The 24,414-nt window shown below is 41.0% G+C and overlaps 2 protein-coding genes across 2 annotated transcripts in view; one reads left to right on the forward strand and one right to left on the reverse strand.

Moving 5' to 3' along the window:
• FBXO9 (F-box protein 9) overlaps positions 1 to 1,845 on the reverse strand; it is a 29,475-nt gene extending 27,630 nt beyond the window's left edge. Inside the window, exon 1 of the mRNA XM_037843865.1 lies at positions 1,460 to 1,845. Coding sequence (XP_037699793.1) covers positions 1,460 to 1,462 — 3 coding nt within the window. The 5' untranslated portion in view covers positions 1,463 to 1,845. The remainder of the gene's footprint in view (positions 1 to 1,459) is intronic.
• A 2,965-nt stretch (positions 1,846 to 4,810) lies between these two features.
• The window catches only part of CILK1 (ciliogenesis associated kinase 1), a 66,206-nt gene continuing 46,602 nt past the window's right edge, over positions 4,811 to 24,414 (forward strand). Inside the window, exon 1 of the mRNA XM_037843548.1 lies at positions 4,811 to 5,032. The gene's annotated coding sequence lies outside the window, so the exon portion shown is untranslated. The remainder of the gene's footprint in view (positions 5,033 to 24,414) is intronic.

Genomic DNA, 24,414 nt, shown 5'->3' on the forward strand with positions numbered 1-24,414 from the left:
GTACTGTACCAGGCTCTAGCACTATGCCAGGCTGATAGTAGGCATTAAAAAAAAAAAAAAGGTTGAATCAACAAATAAAATGCAATGTGAATGTATAACACATGTCTCACAAACATACGAAAAGAAAAAGGAAATCTATAATATAGGTAGCATCATTCTTCTCCCCTGAGTTTCTGTGTCATATGAGTTAAAATCCACTATTACTTTTTATTTTAGCCATTTAAATATGATCACAAAAACACCAAAAAACTATCAAATTTGAGGTTTTTTAGATTCTGTCAAATCAAACCACTTGAAGTAGGTGGGTCTTCAGCTGTCACCCAGAGATTTTCACTTCATTTTTCACATCAAGTTTGATCTAAACATCACATTTCACTTGAGTAGCTCTTGTGTTCTTTTGAGTAACTCAAGTACCCATCAATTTATTCCTGTTTCACAGAAAGGGTTATTTTGATATAAAGAGTAAGAGTGCTTAATTCTGGTGAACAGAAGTACCTCTGAAAGTGAACTACTTCTGAAAAGTTTAGGGGCAAAGCCAATGAGTGCTTTTTTCTGCTCTTCTCCCAGGTTAATTTAATAGTAATTAAAAAAAAAAACACTTCAGTCAACCATTCATTTATTCAATATTTATTAGCTCGTAGATACTACGAGCTAATTAGTTTGATATCGTTTCATCCTTAACATTCGAACTTGGCCAGAGATTAGTTTCTTGGATGGACGATTTATTAGAAGCCAAAGGGAGGCATTTAACTTGTACAAATACGACTGCATAGGGCAGAGACTACATATTCCAGCATGCAACAGTCTCATGGAATTTGCTCTGTCAAATTCGGGAGATTAGCTCAGTATCTCCAATTGGACGGCGCTGACGCTGCTTTGGCTCTCACTGTTGAAGACCGTCCCTCCAACTCCAAGCTGCCAGGACCGCCTGCCAACAGCTCCCCCCCACGGCACTGATGCCTCACGGGGCAGGTGCGTCCTAAACCCAGGAATCCTTACGAAGCCGTACAGGATTCTGTGGCCATGGCTTTCCAGAGGGGAAACAATCAACAAGTGTCTCCCCTAGCCAAGACTCTTCCCCGATTTTAGATGCTGCGACGACTCAACTCAATCTATGCTTTAGACAAAATCCCTTGAGAGGGGCGAGGTTTGTTCAATGTCCTAAGTGAGTTGAGAAGAGGAAGTTTCTCGGCTGTGCTGCGACCCCCCCACCCCCTACTCACACACACACACACATCGAGTCCCGGCTGAAGGATTCAGCAGGAATGAACCCTAGGGGAGCCGGCAGGGCTGGGTACCGTCTCTAGGGCTGAGATCCCTGCAATGGGAGGCAGTCGTGCAGCTCCCACTCCTCCCAGTCTTCCCTTCCTGCTCTCTAGGGACTCCCCCTGGCCTGGTCTCTCTTGCACAACGACCCCCACCCCACCAATGGACCACCCGAGCCCGTTCCCCCGGTTACCATGCTGGCGGGGCGGACGGCTGCGGTCGAGGGGCTCTCTGCGCCCCCTCTGCACCGCACCCCCTGGGGAGGGGTGCTGGGTGTCTACTCCTGCCTGTCTGCTGCAACGGGGCTTAGCAGAGTTCTCGGTCGGAGAAGCGCACCAGGCAGCGGCAGTAACTGCGGGCCCGGCGTACGGCAGCCATCTTCGCGGGGCAAGGGGCCAGATCCGGGCACGCTGAAGCGGCGGAGGCGGCGGCCCGGGGCTCGAAGAGTAGCAGTGCGCCGGGTGTCAGCCGAGGGTGAGGACTGTGCGAGCACTGACGCCTCAGCCCTGCTGGAGACCGCGGACACCGCTACAGAGAGGCCCCCTCTGCTACGGAAACCTGCGCTGGAGCAAAGAGCATGCGCAATGCCGCGGTGGCCGCCCCCCCGCGTGCGCGGCCCGGGTGCTCGGCCCTGTTGGGACTGCCTGGTGAAGGGGGGCAAGTGGACCCGGGCCTACTGTGGGCGCGGGCCACTCCCAGGGCGAGGGCACCAATTAGCCCAACCTCAATCCACGCATTTGGCTCAGTAAAACTTGAACAAGCGTTATCTCAAAAATATTTTTAACCCAAGTTTTGGGCTGAGACCCAGCCGGGCTGTAAACCGCTCTAAGGAGCATCACGTTGGGTGCTCCCGGCGGTCACCACACCGTCCTCGGGGACTCTGGCTAAAGACCGGTGCCGGGAATGTCGCGAAACAGTGAGACTTCGCAATAGTGGTAGGCTATTATCAACGATTAAACCCTTTAAGAGCACACATAGGGTCTGGAGGTTAAGGAAAAGATGAGCTAAGGAGAGCAGCAGCGAGAGAGAAAAATACAACCCAAAGCGAGGCACGTCTCACTATAAATCCCATCGTGCAACGCGGGAGGGACGTACACTTCGCGGGCCCTGAAACTGGAATCCTGAGGAGACTTCGCCCGCGTGGCACTCTGGGATTTGTAGTGTCTTGGTCTGCAATGCACGGCGGAACTCACACTCCTTTAAGTGGTGGAACTCCTCGCTCCACCTCTTAAAGATAAACTCCTGATTTCAGGCTATATTATTTTATTTTGCAGGCTTTGTTTATTTTCCCATACTTAAAATTTTTTTTAAATACGGAAGTTTGATGTTCTGTGAAAACCCACGGTCTTCATATCCTTTGCTTTCATCCAGCAAACATTTACTGAGTTTCTAAAATTTCTACTTAGATGCCTGCAGCTAATAGTCATTGAGATTCCAAGACCCGACATTGAAGGAACTCACAGCGTTTAAAATCATTCATCTGTTATTTTATTTTGGAGAGGTTTGAAATGCAGTACTTTCTCGGCGAAGAAACGGAGGCTAAAAAATTAAGGGAGGAGAATACTGAACTAAAATAAGGAAGCCATAAATACCACATTTTAATATTAGGATCCACCCTTCAGATGGGTGCTTTTTTATTTGCACTCTAAATCTATAAAAAGTACCTTTACGTTTAACAGAGATCAAAAACTTAACAGTTTTAAGTTTTAAAAGGCGACTCCAGTGCTTAGGGCTCTTGAGTCTGGCATTCCTCCCAATGATTTCTCTAAAATGGGATATTGAAATTTAAATTGAGGGAAAGGGTTAGATATGAGGATTTGTAACAGAAGAAAACAAAAAATATGACTCGAATGCAAAAGGTCAGTTTTGCAAATGAATGGAGAATTGAAATGTTTTCAGAACTAGTCCATTTAATTAAATGTGTTGAATGTTACTTTAAAATATCCTGTTCAGTTAGTACAGATGATTTTTATTATCCTAGAAAGTAATTAAATAATTAATAACATAATTAACACTTGTAAAGATAAATTGAGCAAATATTTTTTTAAATAGCTGTTATGCTTCACAGCTACTAATTTGGTAATTTCGATCAGTTCCCCTTGTATCTACTGGACCTCTTTACAGGGTTATATTATCTCATCATTTTATATTTACAGTCTTAATTTTCCTGAGGCTAGAACTCCTGTCCTAAGCCACATGCTGGCTCGGTCGACCCTTGCTAAAGGTAGACCATGACAGTCCTTCTGTTTGCCAGGTAAACTTGCTTGGACAACTTAATTTAACTTATTAAAACTGAGAATTTTAGTTACTTAAAAAATCTCCTTTCGTGAGAGTAGGATCAGACACATACCTTAAGAGTCTGCGGATGATTTGTTAGGCTCCCTCTTGTCTCCTGTCTTTTCATTGTTTAACGATTTTCAATTTTCATTCCCTATATGGCAAGGATGTTGCATAGGTAAAATGGTAGATAAATGTTACATATTTGCCAAGGGATTAGATGACGCTTTCCCGTTTGGGAGAGGAAGTCTAAAGAAGTGTGACTGTCCCATATCTTGTAGGTTTCTTCTAACAGGAGCAAAGAAAGAGGGATTTAGATTCTCCAGGGGAAAAAAAGTCTGACTTCAATCCTTAGAATTCAAAAAAGAAAAATAGTTAGAGAAAATTGATATTGTGATGAATTGGGAAATTTATAACAGAAGAAAACTCAAAGAGCCACAATGTGGCAAACTGATAGCACCTTATTAATTAAAATTACATTGTTTATGTCAGTGGTTCCCAAAGTGTGGTTCCCTGGCCAGCAGCATCTGTACTAGAAACTCTAGGGGTGGGGCCCAGGAATCTGCATTTTAAAAAGTCCTCTAGGTGATTCTGATGCCTCCTTCTAGAATTTGAGAACCATTGGCTTAGGGCAATTATGTGAATTTATATCTCAGACCCCCAAGCAATTTCTTCAGGCCAATTCTTACATGGATGATTTAAGGTAATGTCTACTATGACATGTTTGACGTAAATGAATGTGTTTAAACAGTATGTGGTTACATTTCCTATACCTTGATACACCCAGAAGGTCAATTGTGTAGAGGATAGTCGGTTTCTCACCTGGATAACAGTCCAGCCTTTCAATACTTTCAACCTAAAATTGCTAACAATATAAAATCTCTTTAATTAAAAGTGCAAATGAATGCTGCCAGGTAATCAATCGGTTGGGTTTTTTAAAATCAGGAAAATGTTTTCACCATGATTGCCTTCAGTTAAATATTCTCAGAACATGCATCAACAGCCTCCATTTCTAAACTTTGCTATCTGATGCAGCTGATCTGTGACAAGGGGTGCGTTTGGAGTGGGAGGTGGCATTCGTGGTCAGCTCGCAGCTGGGATCCTAGGTTTTGTTTTGACCTTCGAGAGCGGTGCGCCTCGGCGCCTCCTGGACGGCCTGGACGCGGTGCAGGGACGCGCAGAGCCAGCGAGGGGAGCTGCAGGGTAACTTTTCCCAGGGAAAGCAGTCGGTCGTCCCCACTAGAAGCCACCCAGCCTTTTGTTTGTTTTCCTGCCGGAGGCTGGAAAGCAGCCGTGTTCCTGCTGCACTAACATGCGCCCCGCGGCCCGTGCGATTCTCCGGACTTCCGGGGGGTCCCTACATGGACCCCTTGGCCTCTCCTAGCAGGGATCGCCCCCATTTCCAGTTCCCCAGCGGGCTGCTGCGCCCCACTCGCCGAGGAGCTGCGCTCACCGCAGGGGCGGGCCCCCGCCTGCGCTCGCGGCGCCAGTAAGTGGGGATCAGGGATTTAGGGGCTTCTTCCCGGCGACCTGTCACTCGGGGTGATGGGCTGGAGCTGGCTTGGGACCCCTGTCCGGTAGCCCGAGAGGAGTCGGAAGGGGAGGAAGAGGTTAATGGGCTGTAGTTTCTTTTCGCGATCTTGGGGATCTATCCCTCCTGACATGAAAACTCCCGTTTCCTCGGAGTGTGGAAGATTTTGATGGGTGTTTACCTTTTGGTCTTAAAGAGGGGAAAGATCCTTGCCCAATTTGAAGTCCCTTTTGGAGAGTTGTTGAGGAGTTGCTCTCGGTATTTTCCTGACTAGGCCCTTGGCCGTCCCACAAGCGATCTGAGCAAGAATGCTCACACACTTATGTGCAACCATTTTTCACTGGATTTACAGATGGTGCTCTGATTTCTCACTAATCTAAGTGGATGTTAGGAGAGGGATGTTGAAGGATTTTTCAGAACAACTCTGTCTTTTGTAATATACCTTTTAAAGTTTGACTTTGACACTAACACTAGGGGCTTATATTTAAAGCAGTTTAATGCATCATTCTGCAGAAAAGAGTATTCACTTCCACTTATAACTAAATAAAAATCTGCTTTTGCCAAAGCTGGACTATGGTGAGCGAATACCACCTTGAATTTTGCATGTGGGGCTGGATTTCTCTAAGGAATGGCACTTGTGTTTTTTATTTTGGCCTGGAGCACTCTTTGTAGTAATAGAAGTTTGATAGTTACAATTTTCATTTTTCATTTTCTGGCAAGTGGGCTTTCAGGGAGTGCCCCAAAAGTGAATTGAACTATTTCTGAACATAGAAACAAGCTTTAAATTTATGTAATCAACAAATAAATTATTAAGAAGAATTTGTGTCTCAACCATATGCTGACTGTGCTAGGAGTTAATGTATGCATAAATATGCACATTTGAAATAGTTTCTGGACAAAGCACTACAATTTGGTGAAGAATTTTGAAGGCCTTTCTATTTATTTGAGAGCCGGTACTTGTAGAAAACCAGGAAATGGGTCTAGAAATGAGAGCACTGGTGGGATTATTTATTTAAAGTGAGATCCCATACCACTCCCCTCTCTCTAAGGTCCAGTTCTCTGCAGTGACCCTGCTCACATTGCCTTGTCCCCTTCTCTAAAGTCAAAACTGGGGGCTCAGCAGGAGTGGGGCAGCCACGTTTCTTAATGAGAGCAGTCCAGTTTCAGATGGTGGGGGGATGTGTTGGTGGGTTGATGGAGCTGGTCTGAGTAGGCAGAAGCTACTCATCCTTGCCTAGGGAACTCAGCATTTAGTCACAAAGATGTGGTTTCTGTCATTGAGGACTTTTACATACAGACTATGTGCAAAATGCGCTACCAGGAAAAAGAACAGGCCATTTGGGATTTTAATGATTGACTGTACAGCATCCTCAAAGCCCTTTTTATATCTTCATTGTTTATTTTACTTTCATTGCTTTTTGAGGTACCAGGTAAAGGTGGGAATTATATCAATCTTGAAACTTTTTCTTTAATCCTCTTTTCTTTCATCTCCTTCCCCTTTATATCAGTGAGTCACCATGACCTTTGAAATGTGTTTTATTTATATAGATTTCTCCCTCTATCCGGAACCTCAGCCTTTCTTTCCTGTAGTACTGGAACAGCCTCTCAGCTGGCCTCCCAAGCCTGGCTCTTAGTAAGCCCTCATTAAATGTTTGCTGAATGAATGAATGAGTAAATGTTGAGAAGCTCCCCTCTCTGGTCTATTCAGCATAGATGTTGCCCACCTCATCTTTTTAAATGATCCCTTCATCATGTCTCTCCTTTCCTTGCACCCTTCAGTTCTTCTCTACTGTCTACTATCTCAGGTTTAAAATAATTTGCCTGATTTTTCAAGGCCTTTCATAATCGGCCTCATCCTTCCTACGTATATCCTATTTTCAGTTCAGCACACATCCTTGCACTCTATGTGGTTTGCTCTTCTTGGATCCTGCTAAGGGGCCAAGCTCTTTCCCACTGCAGTAGCACTGCTCAAATTGCTCCCCATAGAAACTCCCTCCCTTCTCTCTACTGTTTTGTCCAAATCCTACCCATCCCTTCAGAAAGAACCTATACCCTACTTCTTTTATAATATCTTCTCTAACTACTCATTGCTCTTCTCTTTCTTTAAATTCCTAAGGTACTTGTTTGTCAGCCCTTCATTATACTAGCTGCGTTGAGCTCTAATTGGTTTAGTTAATTTTAAGCCCCTTTAGGGCAGGAACCGTATTTTGTGCATGGTAACATGGTATTGTGGGCTTCAGAATTGGGCAGAATTGGGGTCAGGGCCTGGCTGCACTTATGAGTTGTGTGGCCTTGTGGAATTCTCCTAGTGTACATCTTCTCTATGAAAACAGGGGCAATGCCTCCCCAGCAAGTGGTGCTGTGAAGCTGAAATACAGTGCCTACACAGTGCCTGGCATATGCCTTACAAAGGTGTGCTCATCCCTCAAAAAATGGCTAGCAGAGTCCTGAGCATGTAGATTTGGTTAATGTTTGTTGGCTGACTTGTAGTAGAGCACAGGCCAGGGCTCAACCTGGAAGCCCAGAGGACCGGGCACCCATGATGTGAATCCTTAGTGAGTGTTATCCTGCCCTTTCTTAAAATGACTTGAGCTTAGGTTATTCCTGTCTATAGCTCTGCTTCTGGGATCTGTTGCTGTTTTTCCATCTGAACCTTGCCAGGAACACTGCTGCTTTTTTAATGTTTTTTTTTTTCTTTTCACTGCTGTTCTTGCGGCAAGCTCCTCCATTTCATTTTGCAAGATCTTGCTGAGTTGGAGTTGTACCTAACCCTTGAGGTCTGCCCTTACAAAATGCATTTTTCCACTTATGTGGTATATTTGAGTGTGGGTATTGGTGAACTGCCTTTCCACTGGTGTCTTGGCAGATTTATGGGTACAATGACCTTTCTGTATATGTTGATCTCTAAACCTGTAATGGTGTCTCCCTTAACCGTTGATTGTTTCATTAGCAGTAATCACTGGCTTCCGGGAAGGGGCTATGACTTGAGTGGCAGCAATTTCCCATCTGTGAGTGAATGTGCAAACAGAGGTGTGCCTGATGACTTACAAACATAGTGCTTGGGGTTATAATGTAACCCTCTCTCAGGTGGCAGTTGTGCTTACTTTTTTTTTTTAGTGCATTTTTTTATTGTGAACTTTAACATGTATACATAACAGTGATAACTTTCAAAGTATGATTTCACAAGTAGTTAGAGAGCAAATTTGAAAGAATACCATAGGTCACAGTTCCACAACTTCAGCTATTTCCATTATTGTAAAATATAACATTCATACAGAAAGGTGTTAACTTTCGATGTACAGCTCAACAAGCAGTTATATAGGTAATTTCAAAAATTGTTATGGGTTACAGTTCCACAGTTTCAGTCCTTTCCTTATTTTGCAATATAGAGTATATGCAGAAAGGTGAAGATTTTCAAAGCACAATTCAATGAATAGCTATAGACCAAATTTCAAAGGATGTTATAGGTTACAGTTCCACCATGTCATTTACCTCCTTCCAGCTATTCCAACACCCCAGCATCTAAATATATATATATATATTTATATATATAAATTTATATAAAGTTTCAGTATTCATAGACCTTTGTTAAATCTTATCTTGTTTGTTGTTACCCCTTCCTCTCACTTAATCTCTTTCTCCATCTTCAGGGGTGTCTAGACAGTGAGCACCCTAACTTGTTCACATTGAAAGAGGGTGTCGACAGTATGGGGAAGGGGGCTGCATCTGAATGTTATTCTTAAAGAGGCTCTTGCCTCTGGGTTTTAGGACTTGTCTGGCATAGGAACATTTTGGTGGATTTAAGTTTCTGAGAGATAAAACTTAGCAAGTGAATATTTTAGAGACTCTCAGGTTGGGACTGAGGTATTTGGGGACTACTTTTGGTAAGGGCATGACATACTGTGGCCATTTGGGATGTCTTGCTGGACCTTGCATAAGAGAAACTTCCAGGATAGCCTCTTGACTGACTCTTTTTGGAATCTCTTAGCCACTGTGACCTCAGCTTGTTACCTTTCTTTTTTCTTTTTCCCCCTTTTGGTCAATTAGGCATTTTCAATCCCTTGCTGCCAGGGCCTGGCTCATTCCTGGTTACCATGTGGCCAGGGAGATTCATTCCCCTGGGAGTCATGTCCCTCATGGTGGTGGAGGTTAATGAATTTATTTGCTGAGTTGGGCTTAGAGAGAGAAAGGCCACATCTGAGCAACAAAAGAGATTCCCTGGAGGTGCCTCTTAGGCATAAGTATAGGAGGGCTCAGCCTCCCTTTCTAGCTTCTTCAGTTGTTCCATTAGTTCTTTGATTTTAGCTCTTTCTTCCTTTTAGATGTATGCATTTAGAGCTGTAAATTTCCCCCTCAATACCGCCTTTTCTGCATCCCATAAGTTTTGATATGTTGTATTCTCATTTTCATTTGTCTTTAGATATTTAGTAATTTCTCTTGCAATTTCTTCTTTGACCCACTGATTGTTTAGGAGTGTGTTGTTTAACCTCCAAATATTTGTGAATGTTCTAGATCTTTGATGATTATTGACTTCTAGTAGCATTCCATTGTGGTCAGAGAGTGTGCTTTGGATAATTTCAATCTTTTTAAATTTATTGAGGTTTGTTTTATGCCCCAGCATATGATCTGTCAGTTCCATGAGCACTAGAGAAGAATGTATATCCTGACAATTTGGGATGTAATGCTCTATATATGTCTGTTAAGTCTAATTTGTTTGTCGCATTGTTTAGGTTCTCAATTTCCTTATTGGTCCTCTATCTGGTTGATCTATATATAGGAGAGAGTGTTGTATTGAAGTCTCCCATGAATATTGTGGAAACATCTATTGCTTCCTTCAGTTTTGCTAATGTTTGTCTCATGTATTTTGGAACACCTTTATTGGGTGCATAAACATTTCTGATTGTTATTTCTTCTTGGTGAATTATCCCTTTTATTAATATTTAGTGTCCTTCTTTGTCTCTTATGACATCCTTGCATTTAAAGTCTATTTTATCTGAAATTCTTGTGGCTACCCCTGCTTTCTTTTGGCTGTAGCTTGCATGGAATTTTTTTTCCATGCTTTCACTTTCAATCTCTTTGTGTCGCTGGGTCTATGATGAGTCTCTTGTAAACAGTATATTGATGGTTCATATTTTTTAATCCTTTCTGCCAATCTATATCTTTTAATTGGGGAGTTTAATCCATTCACATTCAATATTATTACCGTGAAGGTAGTTCTTGAATCAGCCATCTTATCCTTTGTTTTTTACTTGTCAGATCTATTTTTTTTCCCTTTCTCTCTTTATTTCCTTTAAGTTACCCTTATTAATACTCTTCAGTTCTGTGCCCTTTTCCAGACCTCTCTCTCCTGTCTTTTTTTCTCAGCCAATAGAGCTCCCTTTAGTATTTCTTGTAGGGCAGTTTTCTTGTTAACAAATTCTCTCAGCATTTGTTTGTCTGTGAAAATTTTAAGCTGTCCCTCAATTTTGAAGGAGAGCTTTGCTGGATAAAGAATTCTTGGCTGGCAATTTTTCTCTTTCAGAATTTTAAATATGTCATACCTCTGCCCTCTTGCCTCCATGGTGCCCACTGAGTAGTGAGTCCTTAGTCTTATGTGGTTTCCCTTGTATGTGATGAATTGCTTCTCTCTTCCTGCTTACAGAACTTTTGCCTTCTCTTCAGCATTTGACAATCTGTCTGATTTGTATATGTCTCAGAGTGGGTTTATTTGGATTTATTCTATTTGGAGCTTGTTGGGCATCTTCGATTTGCATATTTATGTCATTTAGAAGGGTTGGGAAGGTTTCCCCAACAGTGCATTTGAATACTATTCCTAGCCCTTTACTCATCTCTTCCCCTTCTGGAACACCAATGATTCTTATATTTGTGCGCTTCATGTTATCCATCATTTCCATGAGCTCCTTTTCATATTTTTTGGTTTTTTTTTTTTTTTTTTAAAGTTGTGCTTACTTTTGAAACACAGTTTTAACTTCCTTGTTAAAACATTTTCTAGAAAATTTCTTTATAAAAGGAATTTGGTAAAGCAAATCATTTTCTGGGAAAAATTTCATTAAAATGCTAAGAAAGTGGCAGTGATAAACAAACAAAGATGTCTTTACCAGCAGCCAAAGATGTGAAAGAAGCAGCACAGGTGCATCTGGAGATGGTAACTGAGGCTGATGTGGTCATTCATGCTAAACCTCTCTGCTCCTAGTGATTTTAGGGAAATATTCAATTCACACGGAAAGCTTCCATTCCTGATTTCCAAGGAAACTGAAGTGTCCTTTCACATTAGGTAGCACTAAGACACAGTGCCTCAACCCACTGTGCTTTGAAAGTTAAAAACCTTCATAGAAAGAATGTCTGTGGTGGGACTCACCTAGGCAGGCTGGAATCAAATCCTATGTGTGTTGACCTGTGAAGTTGTCTTAGAGTTTGAAGAAAGCACATCTTTGAAGATCTGCTTTTTCTTTTTTAATATTTGGGTTCAGGATTAGCAATATATTCATACACGTTTTCCCAAAGTGACAGCAAGGTGCATTTGAGACATTTTTAATAAGCCTATAAAGCTTTTGTTATATTCACACACAAAAAATACAGTACTCTGTAGTACCTCCTTAATACATTTTATTGATTTGTTTGTTGTTATATATGTTAGTGAAGCATTTTACCTTGAGTGAGATCAGCTCCTTAATCAAATGTGCTACATTATTTGTATAGAGCTTGAATATATTTTAGGGCTAAACATAGTTTTGTGTATGTAACCCTGTAACCTAGGTGTAAATGAGGGGTATGTGGAGAGTGCTGCATTGTGTCTGCTTACTGGCAGGGTTTCCTCTGTTTCAGGGGAAATTATAGCCCATAAGTCAAATCCTTCCTGTTGCCTGTTTTTGTAGATAAGGTTGTATTGGGACACAGCCATGCCCATTTGTTTAGGTATTGTTTATGGCTGCTTTTGTGATGGCAGAGTTGAGGAGTTGCAACAGAGACTGTATGATTTGCAAAGCTGAAAACATTTACTATCTGGCCATTTACAGAGAAAGTTTGCCAACCCCTACTCTATTACATTTTTATATTAAGCCTTTACCTCCTTGTTTGTTATGTATGATAGTGAAGCATTTTACATGGAGGGAGATCAGCTCCTTAGTCAAATGTGCTGCATTATTTGCATAGAGCTTGAATCTGTATGTTCTTATTCTTCAGCACACTCTTCCTTACCCACCTAAAACACGGGGTGGTGGTCAGACAGGCACCTGGGGTGGGGACCACTGCTATCCCTGACAGCCTCCATTAAGCTGGGAGACTCTTCAGCTCAACCTCAGTTTCACACAAGTCGTGGAGAAGTTCTTCATCTAAAGCTTTAGTGTTTCACTCTTCCTGCAGTTCTTTACAGACCACAAAAGCCACATAGAGTGATGTGTCCTAATTTTATAATAATCTGCATGTAATTGAAGACTTTGTTTTAAAGTTCAAGGCATGAGCCCCTTTGATGTTGCAGGAAGTGACAGGATGAAGCAATGGGAAGTTGTGGACCTTTCTCATGGGGTTAAGGATCCCGGTGCATGTTTATTCTCAGAAGCTGGGATTAAAGGAGGAGAGGAAGGTAAAGGCACAAAACAGTCTTGGGTGATTAGAAGAGAGCACATCAGATAACTGGTTTCTGCTCCCTTCACTCCAGTTGATGTAAGTAGCTGAAAACATCTTTAATGCACTTTTTTGTCAAGGTTAAGGCAAAGCAAATTCTACATAAAGAAGGTTATTTTGGCCATTTAGCTGCTGTCCCCAGTGCAGAAAAATGCAGTTGCCTAAGAGGCAAAATGCTCAATTGTTTTTCTGTTTGTTTTTGTTTTTGTTTTTTACTAAAATGTGTAAGTGTAAAATAATTAGGCCCAAGAAAGCAAAATATAAACAGAGATGTACTATTTTTAGTACCTTTTTTGTTTTAGAAATAAAAAGTATTAACTTACTCTTGTAAAGTTATGACATGCTTGATTCTAGAATACAATGTGTTACTACATGCCAATAAAGGTAGAATGGAACTCATGAATACCAGGGAAAGGGCCATTTCAATGATTTTGCACATAATCCAGTTTTCCTCTGAGGATAGATAAAAAGTGACAGCATCTTTTCAGTAGAAAAAGATTAAAACTAAGGGAGAAAGGTTTCTCTCAAAAGTCTAAATGGTGTAAACATGACTGGTTATCCACAACTCCAAGAGTATTACAAGTTTGCATATAATTCTCTATCTTCTTGACTTAAAATAATGAGTAATCGTGACACTTACTTCAATAACTATCAGTGTTTCAAAGTACAGCACTAACTATAACTCTGTCCCTGCCCCCAGTCTCTCTTTTCCAGGCTGTGAATGAGCAGGGACCCCGATGTGGGCTGCTGGTCATGAGCAGATGTTCTTTGCCTCCATTGAGGATTGAACCCAAGGGGAGGAAATTGGGACAGAGCACAGGAAGGTTTTCCCCAGTCACCTAGTTAGAAAAATCATAATATTTATTTCAAAGGTTTGCTAGAAAACTTTGAAAGAGAGATAAAGCTGTATTTCTCTGCTAGTTGAGTACAGCCTTACCCAAAGTCCAAAGGCCTGCTTGGGTAGCTTGAGAGGGACTTTCTGTGATTCTCTGAGACTCAGTTATTTCAGTATTGTTGTGGGAGGCTCAGGTGGCTGGCTTGCTCAAGCTGTTCTGTAGTCTTTACTCTTCTTCCACTTTAGAACTTCGCAACATTTCTGGTCAGGTCAAACAACATGATTATCTTACCTTTGCCCATGAAGAAATAGAAGAGCTGAGAGTTTGCGATACTTACCCAACATGGCACAGAAAAGAAATAGGAAGACTAAAATTCAAATTTTGATGATGCAGGAATTCTTGGAATACCTGCTGTGTGCAAGCACAGTGTCAGGTGGGAGAATAGGAAGATGAGGAAAGCATGGTGAGCATCCCGGCTAATGCAGGAGGCAGCTCCCTGTGGTTGAGGAGGTTGGCAGTGGGGACAGGGCATGATGGTGCCACGGAGAGAGCCTTTCCCTGTGTCTGTCCGTGCAGGCTGGGGCAGGAGGCTCTGACAGGGGCATGTTTGAGCTGGACCTTGAGGGAAAAGAACTTTGGGGACTGGCTGAGCACCCGGTTCTTGTTCCTCTCTGGAAGGAGAGATGTTGCGTTGCATACAGCGTCCCTCTGGGGAACTAATCTTATCTTTGCTGGCTTTTTTGCCTGTGAAGGGAAAAGTGAAAACATTTATTCATCTTTTTTCTGAGATAAATGCTAGTTTGATTCCTGACACAGAGAGTCACAGAATCACAGAGCATTAGAGGAAGAAACTACCTCAGGCCACCAAGTCCGATGCCCTTAATTTACAAAAAGAAACCTGAGGACCAGAGGACATTCCAAGTCACAGCAGGTCAGTGCCGAGTTGAAACCGGGACCCAGGCCTTCTTTGGCTGCATTTGCTTTGCCTCTGCCCTGGGCATGTTGGTGCTGGCAAGGTCCCCTTCCTACCCCCAGGGGGCTCGCTGATGTTTGATTGCAGAATAAGGTCGACTAGAGCAAGGCCACATCACTGGTTTCCACACCTGGACTTGGAGATACAAAGTATTTCTTCTAATTCTTCTTATTCTCAGCACTCAAAAGATCTCATGATTTTTTTTTTTTCCTTTTTAATGCAATTTTATTGAGATATATTCGCACACCATACAATCCATCCAAAGTGTACAATCAATGGCGCACAGTATCATCAATAGTTGTGCATTCATCAGTACAATCTCTCAGGATATTTTCATCTTTTGCAACTTTTCCCTTAAATTTGGAATAGTCTGCCTGGCTTCAGATTTCAGTTCTACCACTTACTCATTGTGGGACTTAGGACATGTAACTTGTATCTCAATTTCCTTATCTGTAAAATGGGAGGATGATAATAGTACTGTGGATAAGTTACTTGTGCCTCAGTTTCCTTATCTATAAAATAGGGATAATAATAATAGTAGTATCCACCTAATAGAGTTGTGAGGATTGAATGGATTAATATATGTAAATCACTTATAGCAGTACTGTGAACATAGTAAGCATTAAAATTATTATTACTATTATTATTATACTACATTTTTTGGCTTATTTGATATATTAGGAAGCTAAGTGTGGGTTAGTTATAGTGACTGATTTATCCAAGTTAATTCTTGAAGTGAGAGCAATATTTAGAAGTACTGCCAGTTCTAACATGCTAACTCTTGGGTTAATGACGGGCTGCCATGTGGCATTCACTTCCACGTGTCATTCACTTCTCAGGCAGTCTTGACTGTCTCTACCAGGAGTTGTGAATTTGAATCCTGTCAGGGGCAGAGCAGGAAATGTAAAAGACTAAAGGAGGCTGGTATATGCTTGCTAAACAGTAAGGAATTGCCCGTCTCTGCTAAAAAAGTTCTCTCTAATTTTCCATTGAACATGAGATTTCCTCAGGCTGTCTTTTGCTTTGTCACTTTGGATAGAGACATAGCAACTGAGAAATATTTTTCTTCCATTAAAACAAGTAGCCATGAAGTCAGAAAAATAAATGGCATCTGACCCATTGTCTGTCTTGGGGGCAACAGGGAGGGGTGGGAACTGGGGTGAGCCACAGAGCAATGCTCAGTCTAAGGGGTAGTGATGACCTTTCTCTAGCTTTTTATTACCATGGAGGGCTAAGGACCACATTGGGTTAGCACTTCAGAAGCCCCCTAGATTTCTGAATTTTTATATGAAATCTTCAGTTTTTAAATATAGATTCAAAACATCCCTCTGTATTCAGCCCCCATGGTGCTAGTTTATGGCCTCCCAGCCACACCTCTGTATGCTAATATCATATAATCAGAAATTTCAGACAGGATTTTGAAGTCCTGTCCACTGTATGAAATTAAAGAGCTGTATTCACTGTATTTAAAATGGAATGCCCTTGTTCATTGGGGAAGTAAACGTAGATTTCCAATTTCATTCCTAAAACATTCCATTTTGAAGGAATGCAAACCAGTGCTGCCATAATCAGATGGTTGTATGAAAATCCTTGCAATGTTTCATTTGTTGGTGTACTAGGCCAAATAATGACCTGCAAAGATATCAGGTCCTAATCTCCAGAAACTGTGAATGCTACTTTATTTGGCAGCATGGAGTTTGCAGATGTGATTACATCAAGGATCTTTAGATGGGGGAGATTATTTTAGATTATCTGGCTGAGCCCTAAATGCAAACATGTGTCCTTATAAGAAGAGTGAGGCAGAGGAGATCTGAAGACAGACAAGAGAAGGCAGTGTGACAATACCTCAAGATGCGTTTGCAGCACAAAATCAAGGAATGCTGACAGCCTCCAGAAATCTGGAAGAACAAGGAACGATTTCCCCTAGAGCCTCTGGAGGTAGTGCAGCCCCTGCCACATCTTCATTTTTAGCCCATCAATACTGGTTTCAGACTTCTGACCTCCAGAACTGTGAGAGAATAAATTTCTGTTTTTTTAAGTACCAAGTTTGTGATAATTTGTTACAGCAGCCATAAGAAACTAATTCAGCCGGTAAGGAAACCATTTTACATTTTTTAAAGTGAATTTTTTTTTTTTGGTCAGTGATACATGAATAAGAATATGGATAATTGGCACCTGCTTAACATGGGAAATTAATCATTATTTAGAGACTAGTGGGTCAAAACCTTCTTTGAGATTCTTAGAGATCTGCAAAGTGGCTTTTTCCTTGCTACTGTAGCATTCTCATTGTCCCCACCCATGCCAGGAACTTACCCTAATCGCCCTGTCTTCTGTTCATTTGCTTATGTTCCATCTCTCCTCCTAAATGAGAAGTTCCTAGAGACCACAACCACCATCTGCGTCTCTTTGATCTTACACCTCAATACCGAGCATAGTGTCTTGTGCATAACTTTTCACTTGAGTGATACTTGGATGATACTTTAACTTCTTGGGGCATATTTCAGATATTTCTGTATATCTGAAATACCTACTTATATATCTGTATAAAATATATACATTTCATGTTTCTATATTGCGCAACATAAATGTGGGTAAACCACATATTTTAGTTTCCTGGGCTGCTCAAAGCAAATACCATGAAATGATTTGGCTTAAACAATGGGGATTTATTCACTCACAGTTAGAGTCCGAGAAAATGTCCTAATCAAGGCATCATCAAGGCAATGCTTTCTTCCCAAAGACTGGCTGCCAGTGATCCTTGGCTCCTCTGCCACATGACAAGGCACATGGTGGCATCTGCTGGTCTCTCCCTTCTCTTCTGTGTTTTGTTGATTTCACCTTCTTTTTCTCTCTCTGTATATTCCATTTATAAAGGACTCCAGTAAGAGGATTAAGACCCACCCCCCGCACCCCCCATCGACTGAGGTGGGTCACACCTTAACTGAAATAGCCTCATCAAAAGGTCCTAATTACAATGGGTTCACAACCACAGGAATGGATTAAATTTAAGAACATGCTTTTCTGGGGTACATATAGCTTCAAACCACCATATCACATAACCCTAGAAATAACAGTAGTTGGCTTTTATACTAAACTGAAAAGAACCCAACAGTAGAAACTACCTTCACCTTATGGACTGAGGTCTCAATGGAGTGACTTACAGTTAAAATATTGTGGCTAGAAGCTGACACAGTGTGCTTCAGAGAAAACGGAATGATGTGATATTCATTTGTTTTTACACTGAGATGAGACCAAGTTAGCTTTGATTAAAGACTTAAGGTAGCTTAGTGGCCATTATTCTAAATAAGCATCCCAAAACTTTGAGTAAGTAAAATACATTGAAGTATGCAACTTTCTTAAAAGAATACGTATTTCATATATGCACTTAACGTCTTTGAAATATTTCTGCTTCTTTCTTTGGAGAACTGACTCTGTTGATATAGATGTCTCCCACTAACTGTCAAAGAAATGTCCCATACAAGAAAAATAGTCATAGGTGTGCTGAAATTTCTTTCCTAGTATAATTCCAATTGGGAGTTGTGTGATCCTCGGTTGCCTGTGACTGAAGCTCTGCTGCACATGCAATAAATGTCACATATAGAGGGGGCCCCACATTGGGCCCCCTTTTCAAGCAAAGTGGGGGTCTCTTCCTGATCTCTGCCTGCCATATTACAGGGCTCGGAACAAAACTCACAAGGTTACATGGCCTGGCTTAAGGAATAGCCTCTACCCGGGAGACTTCCAAATCACGGAATGGCAAGCCAAGACGCATGAATGTCTCAATTTCACTGTCTCCATGGAAAGCTGTGCTGGGGCCACGTTACTCTGTTGAACATGCAGTGTGGGGGGAGAACAGTCTTGTCTGTGGGGGCATAATTAGACTATTTGCGGAGTCTGACTTTAGGTGCTAGCTGTAGATAGTAGTTGTCTGGGAAAGTCAACTGCCCTGCATATGGGAGCCTTCAAGGCCCAAGGGGATTTGGGTTTGAATACACCCTGGGGAGAAGAGGGAAGGCCCCTTCCCAGCTGTCCAGTTGTCCAGGCAAACCCAAGTGATACCCAGGGCCATTTTCAGACTTCCTCCTTTTTTAAGCCACAATAGTTTGCAGTCATATGTTCTTCCAAAATGGAAGCAGATAATGGTGGATGGAATATCAACCTTAGGCTAACAGAGAATTACTTTTAATTTGTCTCCAGCTGTACATATTTTTCAGTCTTTAAAACTAGGTAACTAGAAAGGTCTACTTATCCACCCATTACCGACTTAGAGAATCTGTTTTTCGTCTCTTAAGTCAGTGCAGCCTTTGTTCACTGTATCAGGGAAGCTTTCAGCTGCACGTAATAGAATAACAATGGCTTAATTAGGTCATGTAACAAGAAATCTAAGGCAGATACTTTCAGAGATCATGCAGCAGCCCAGTGATACCATGAAGGACCAGTCAGCCTCTTTCCTTTCTCCTTCTCTCCCTTTCTTTTCTTCGATTCTTAGGGGATGGGATTCTCATCTTTATTGTTGACTTCTCCTAGTCACAAGGAGGCTATCTGAGCCCTGAAATCACAGCTTTACATAGCCATGTTCAAGGCAGAAAGAAGGGGTAGCCTCTTTGTCTACTGTCTTGATCAGGGAGTGGATTCCTTCTCAGAAGCTTTCCTCTTTTTTCCCCAACATACTTTCTTTCCATCTCATGAGTCAGCGCCACAGCGCTACTCCTACACCAATTTTTTGTGGGAAGAGGAATTTTGCTTGGCTTAAACTGAGTACAGTTCATGCCCTAGGGCTAGGTAGGTGCCGGCCATCATTTAGTATGCTGGATTTTTAATAAATTCAGGGATCTGTAAACTGAGGAAAAAAGGGGAGCATTGCTTTTCTATAGACATCAGTGGTGTCTGTCATATCACCTTTCTTTTTTCTAGTGCACTGTTCACTCCCTGTTGTTCCAGAGCAGCAGTGAACTACTGTTCTTTCTTTTCATATTATGACGTGAGTCATCATATTTGGGCCACCACAAAAATGATGAATAACTGAACAGTACTGTTCTCAACAACTTGAACCACTTCTTGCTGGAATATGCTCAGAAGTGACTGTGCTTCTTGTCTAATGCTAATTTGGGTAATACCCACTTCCTTTTTTTAAAAAATAGGTGACAATTCACTGGAGTAGAGAGTAGAAAGCTCAGACAGCAGTCATGGTTCTGTCCTCTGGATCCATATGTAGGGCAACTAATTCTGCTGTCTGATGCCCCTTGGTACACTTGCAACAATTATCATGGCTTCCCAAATTTCCTTTGCTTCAAGCATTCCATGGGTCTTCAACCATTCTTCTTGTGCTTTTGTTTAGGCTCCTAAATTTGTTCTTCAATCTCTCTCTTGAAGTTTGGCATCTAGAATTGACCAGTAATTCAGGTATATGATGAAACTATTACCTGCTTATTCTGAACCCAAGGTTGCACAATTCAAGTGTGCACCATTCACATTGTGTTGTATATGAATTGAGTATCCTGGAGTTGTGTAATCAGTCAGCATTGTCTGAACACTATGCTTCTAATAAGAACTCCAGTAATGCGCCCATAGACCTATTTGCAGTTGCTTATCAAGCATCTCCAATGAGAGATTTTGTACATACCTCAAACACCCCAGAAAACATTACCAGTTGCTTCTCACATTCTCCAAATACGTACCCAATCCCACCCTGGGTCTCCACCTGTCTAAGATTCACCCAACGCAGCTCGTTCGTTCAGACCTTCATTGTATTTCACCTGGACTATTGCACTAGCCTGCTAACTATTAGAGTCTCTGTCTCTGGTCTCTCTATTCTAACCTTTATCAGTCTCCAGAGGGATCTTCCTCATGCCATTTCCCTGCTTAAAAACCCTGGAGAGGTCCCCTCCTCTCCTGCATTCTGCATGTGCCTTTTGTAATCAGGCCTTACCCTAAGTTTCCTTAGGTTTTCCTGCCATTTCACCACTGCCCTCCATGGGTTTATGTCTTAGAATCACTTGGAGAGCTTTCAAAATCTCAAAGCTCAGTGGGACAGACTTCTTGGGGTGGGGCCTGGGCATCAGTATTTGTTAAGAGTTTCCCAGGTAATTCTAATGTTCAGCCCGGTTAAGAACCACTAGGCTTTTAGTCTCTTGTGAACATGCCAAGCTCTTGTTCCTGCCAGCTTTTGTACATAATTTCCTCTGCATATAACTCCTTCCCCCTCCTTTCTCTGTGTAATGAAACCTTGCTCATTCTTCAATACTTCAATTTTGCCTCTTTTCTAAAGCTTTGTCAGACCCCTGCCCCCACCAAGAATTGGTTGCTCTTTCTACCTTGTTCTCATAGCCCTTCTACATTTTTTGTATACATTTTAATTTTGAGTTGTTTAAGGAAGGACCCTTTCCTTATCTAAAATGTGCCCCTAAAGCCTTACATAATGCTTGGCATCTCAGTCAGGTTTGAATAAGATTATACACTGGTCAACCTGCCATCAATGCTTGAAGAGACACTGGTCTGAGCCTTCGTATAATAGTTAGGTGATTACTGAAATAACATAAGGTACTAGAAGGCAGCTACCATGGCGTGGTGGAAAGCCAAACCTTGCCAGAGTAATTGAATTTTGTTCCCTGGTAATATGACAAACTGCAACAAGGAAAAATTGTTAGGGTGACTGTGTGTCGAATGAATGACCCAATCAATCTTGATTTCAATGAAGCTTTTAATTCTTGCGCAACAGCTTTCTGAATGATAATGCTTTCCTAAGCACTGTCCCAGTTATACAGTTTAGTGGAGGAGGAAGTAGTTGGGCATTAACTATCAAAGAAAGGCTTTATGACTAATAACTGATGGATATGAATTGAAAAAAATTAGGGGGCCCCACATGCTACTGGAATTATTAAAGGACTGTCACATGAATTCCATTATTAAGTTTTAGTCACCACAGTTCATCAAGGAGTTGGAGAAATGTGAGAGGATTTGGAGATGAATGCCCAAGATAATTAAAGGAGTGGAAAATAAGTCCTATGAGGAAAGATTGTGTAATTAAGATAGGAGAAGGCTGAGCCACACACTTGATTATTGATTTCACATACATACACATTTTTATGGAATAGTTTCTTTATATTCATCAAAAACCAACAATGAAGAAACTAGCTTAAATTAAAATAGGCAGCTTTGGTTGGACTTGAAGAAAAATATTCTAACCACCTGGATTACAAAATGCAAATCTGATCATGTTATTCCTCTAGATAAAAACCCTTAATTCCTATTGCCTTTATGTCAAAACCTTCTTCTCTCTCTTCCCCTCCTCCTTCTCCTCTTCCCTCCCCAACTCCTTCTTTTCCTTTTTTTTTTTTTTTTAAGTGAAGGACACAGTTCATTAGTTAGCTGATCTTTGACAGTGATTTTTCAGGAAGGTGACATACAACAGTGGTTTGAGACTTACAGTTGGTTGAAGAATGAAATTATAAAGGCTGCATAAATCATTTATGCCATATCAAAAATAGATAGATGCGAAGAAGAAAAAGAGAGGAAAACAAACCCAGAGCTGTTTGTGCTGTGACCAGAATGCTCTTATTGTGCTGTTGAGGCACAGCCTGAACCCATGGCAGTCCACCATACAGTCATAAAGTAAGGAGCCCTATTGTATGAGGGTGCTCTAGTAAATAAACCTGCATTGCTCTGCTTTAAGCCAAAACAAATGGTTTAAAATATATGTGTCTTAAAATACATATGTATTTTTTTAATGACTCTCTTACCATTTTGAGAAGAATTTTAAAAACTTCATTTAGAAATAATTTCAAACTTACAGGAAAGTTACAAGAATAGTACAAAGTATACTTATATACTCCTTACCCAGATTCACTTATTGTTAATATTTTACCCCATTTGCTTGTGTGCACACACAGTCTCTCTATTATATATGTATATTTAATATTTGTTCTACCCAACTGAGCATGAAAACATACATCAAGGTCCTTTACCTATAAATCCTTCAGAGTATTTTTTCTGACAGTAAGACTCAGCTCTTACAGAACCACAGGACAGACATTAACTTTGGTAAGTTTAACACAGATTCAGTACTTTAATCTACAATCCATATTTTAGGTGTTTCAATTAATCCAGTAATATCCTTTATAGTATTTCCTTCCCATCTAGCACAAGATCCAGTCAAAACCTATGCTTTTAAAAATGGCACAAACAAAGCTCTGGGACTATCTCTTTCCAGTTCCAAGCCCCCTACTTTTTATCCCTAAATTCAAGCCCCTGTGCCTTTGTTTCTGTTGCTTGGAGTCCTAGACCCCCATTTACCTGACAAACACCCACTTTTTTCTTTCAACTCAGCTGGGGTCACCTCTTTTCAGACTCTTGTTAGTGCCTTCCTGATGCCAGGGGGAACTGATCTAGGAGGAAGCCAGGGAGCTTTCTTCTTAACCTCTCCCAACATTCTGTACCCTAAACGTACTTATCATGTATTCATGAGTACGTATCTGATCCTCTCTCCCCCTCCTTTAGGCTCTTTGAAAGAAGGGGCCACATTTTATTAACCTTTGTATCCCTAGATCTGAACCTAAGAGATGGCACACAGGAGGCGCTTTGTAAATCTTTACGAAATCAGCAATTGAATCCATCATTGTGAAGAGCTGCTGAAGGAAGTTGTAGGGAGGCTGGCCTGAAGTGCTTTTAAGGGAAAGGAAATGCCCCTCTCACAAGGGGCCTGCAATGGAGGAGAAAGAGAGCCATCTCTAAAAGCTCTTCCAGTTACGTGATAGAATGCAGTGAAATCAGGTATAAACTTACATTTATTCAGGGTTTTCAAGCTCACGCACAGCCTTCCCAAGAACATAAACTGAATTTATTTATTTGCTTTTTATTCTGAACTAATTTCAGACTTCAAAAAATTGCATAGTACAAAGAGTTCCTAGAAACCCTTCATCCACCTTCCCCTAATGTTAACATCTTAGCCGTAGAACAGTGATAAAAACTAGGAAATTAACACTGGTACTATTATCTGAACTCTAGACTATATTCAAATTTCACCAATTTTCCTATAAATAGTCAGTTCCAGGATCCTACATTGCATTTAGTTGTTAAGTCTCCTCAGTCTCTGATCTGTAATAATTCCATGATCTGTCCTTTTCTTTCATGATGACACTTTTGAAAAGTCCACGTTGGTTTGTGTAGAATATCTCTTATTATGAGTCTGTCTGATGTTATCTTATGATTTGATTGAAGTTCTACATTTTTGGGAAGAGTACCAGGGGAGTGATTTGTGCCCTTCCCTGCATCCCATCAGGGGGTCATGGTATTGCTATGTCTTATTACTGGAGATACTGAACATGGTCACTTGGTTAAGGTGGTTTTGGCTGGATTTCTCCTCTGTAAAGTTATCATCTCTCCTTTTGAAGTTAATGAATATCCTGGAGATACTTTGAGACTTTGCAAATATCTCCTCAAATTTTTACCCAGTCATTTTAGCATCCATCAAGGATCTTGTTAAAATAGTTACCACTGTGATGTTTGGCTAATAATGAATTTTTATTTTCCTCTTTCTTTCTACATTTATTGATTAGAAAGGAGTTGCTGCATAGAGTGGATTTAGATGCAGAATGTCACATGCTTCAAGCCATTATTTCTGATTTTTTGATTCTTGGAATTACTAGTTTGACAATAATATTTTTACAAAAAATCCTTATTCTTATTTAAGCATTTACATTTTATTAACATTTGCCTAAAGATATTACAATCACTTTAAAAAGTTATTACTACATTTTCTTTATAATAGGCAGGCTGAATGATTCAATTTTATAAATAAAACATCAATAACTTATTACTAAAAACAAAACCTTACACATGGGTTCTGAATAACTAGCTCATTGCTTAGCTTGTAATGTCTAGTAGTAAAAATAATGTTATTAACGTGTTGC

Source organism: Choloepus didactylus, chromosome 7, assembly GCF_015220235.1.
Source record: "Choloepus didactylus isolate mChoDid1 chromosome 7, mChoDid1.pri, whole genome shotgun sequence".
In the NCBI taxonomy this organism is placed as follows: Eukaryota; Metazoa; Chordata; class Mammalia; order Pilosa; family Megalonychidae; genus Choloepus; species Choloepus didactylus.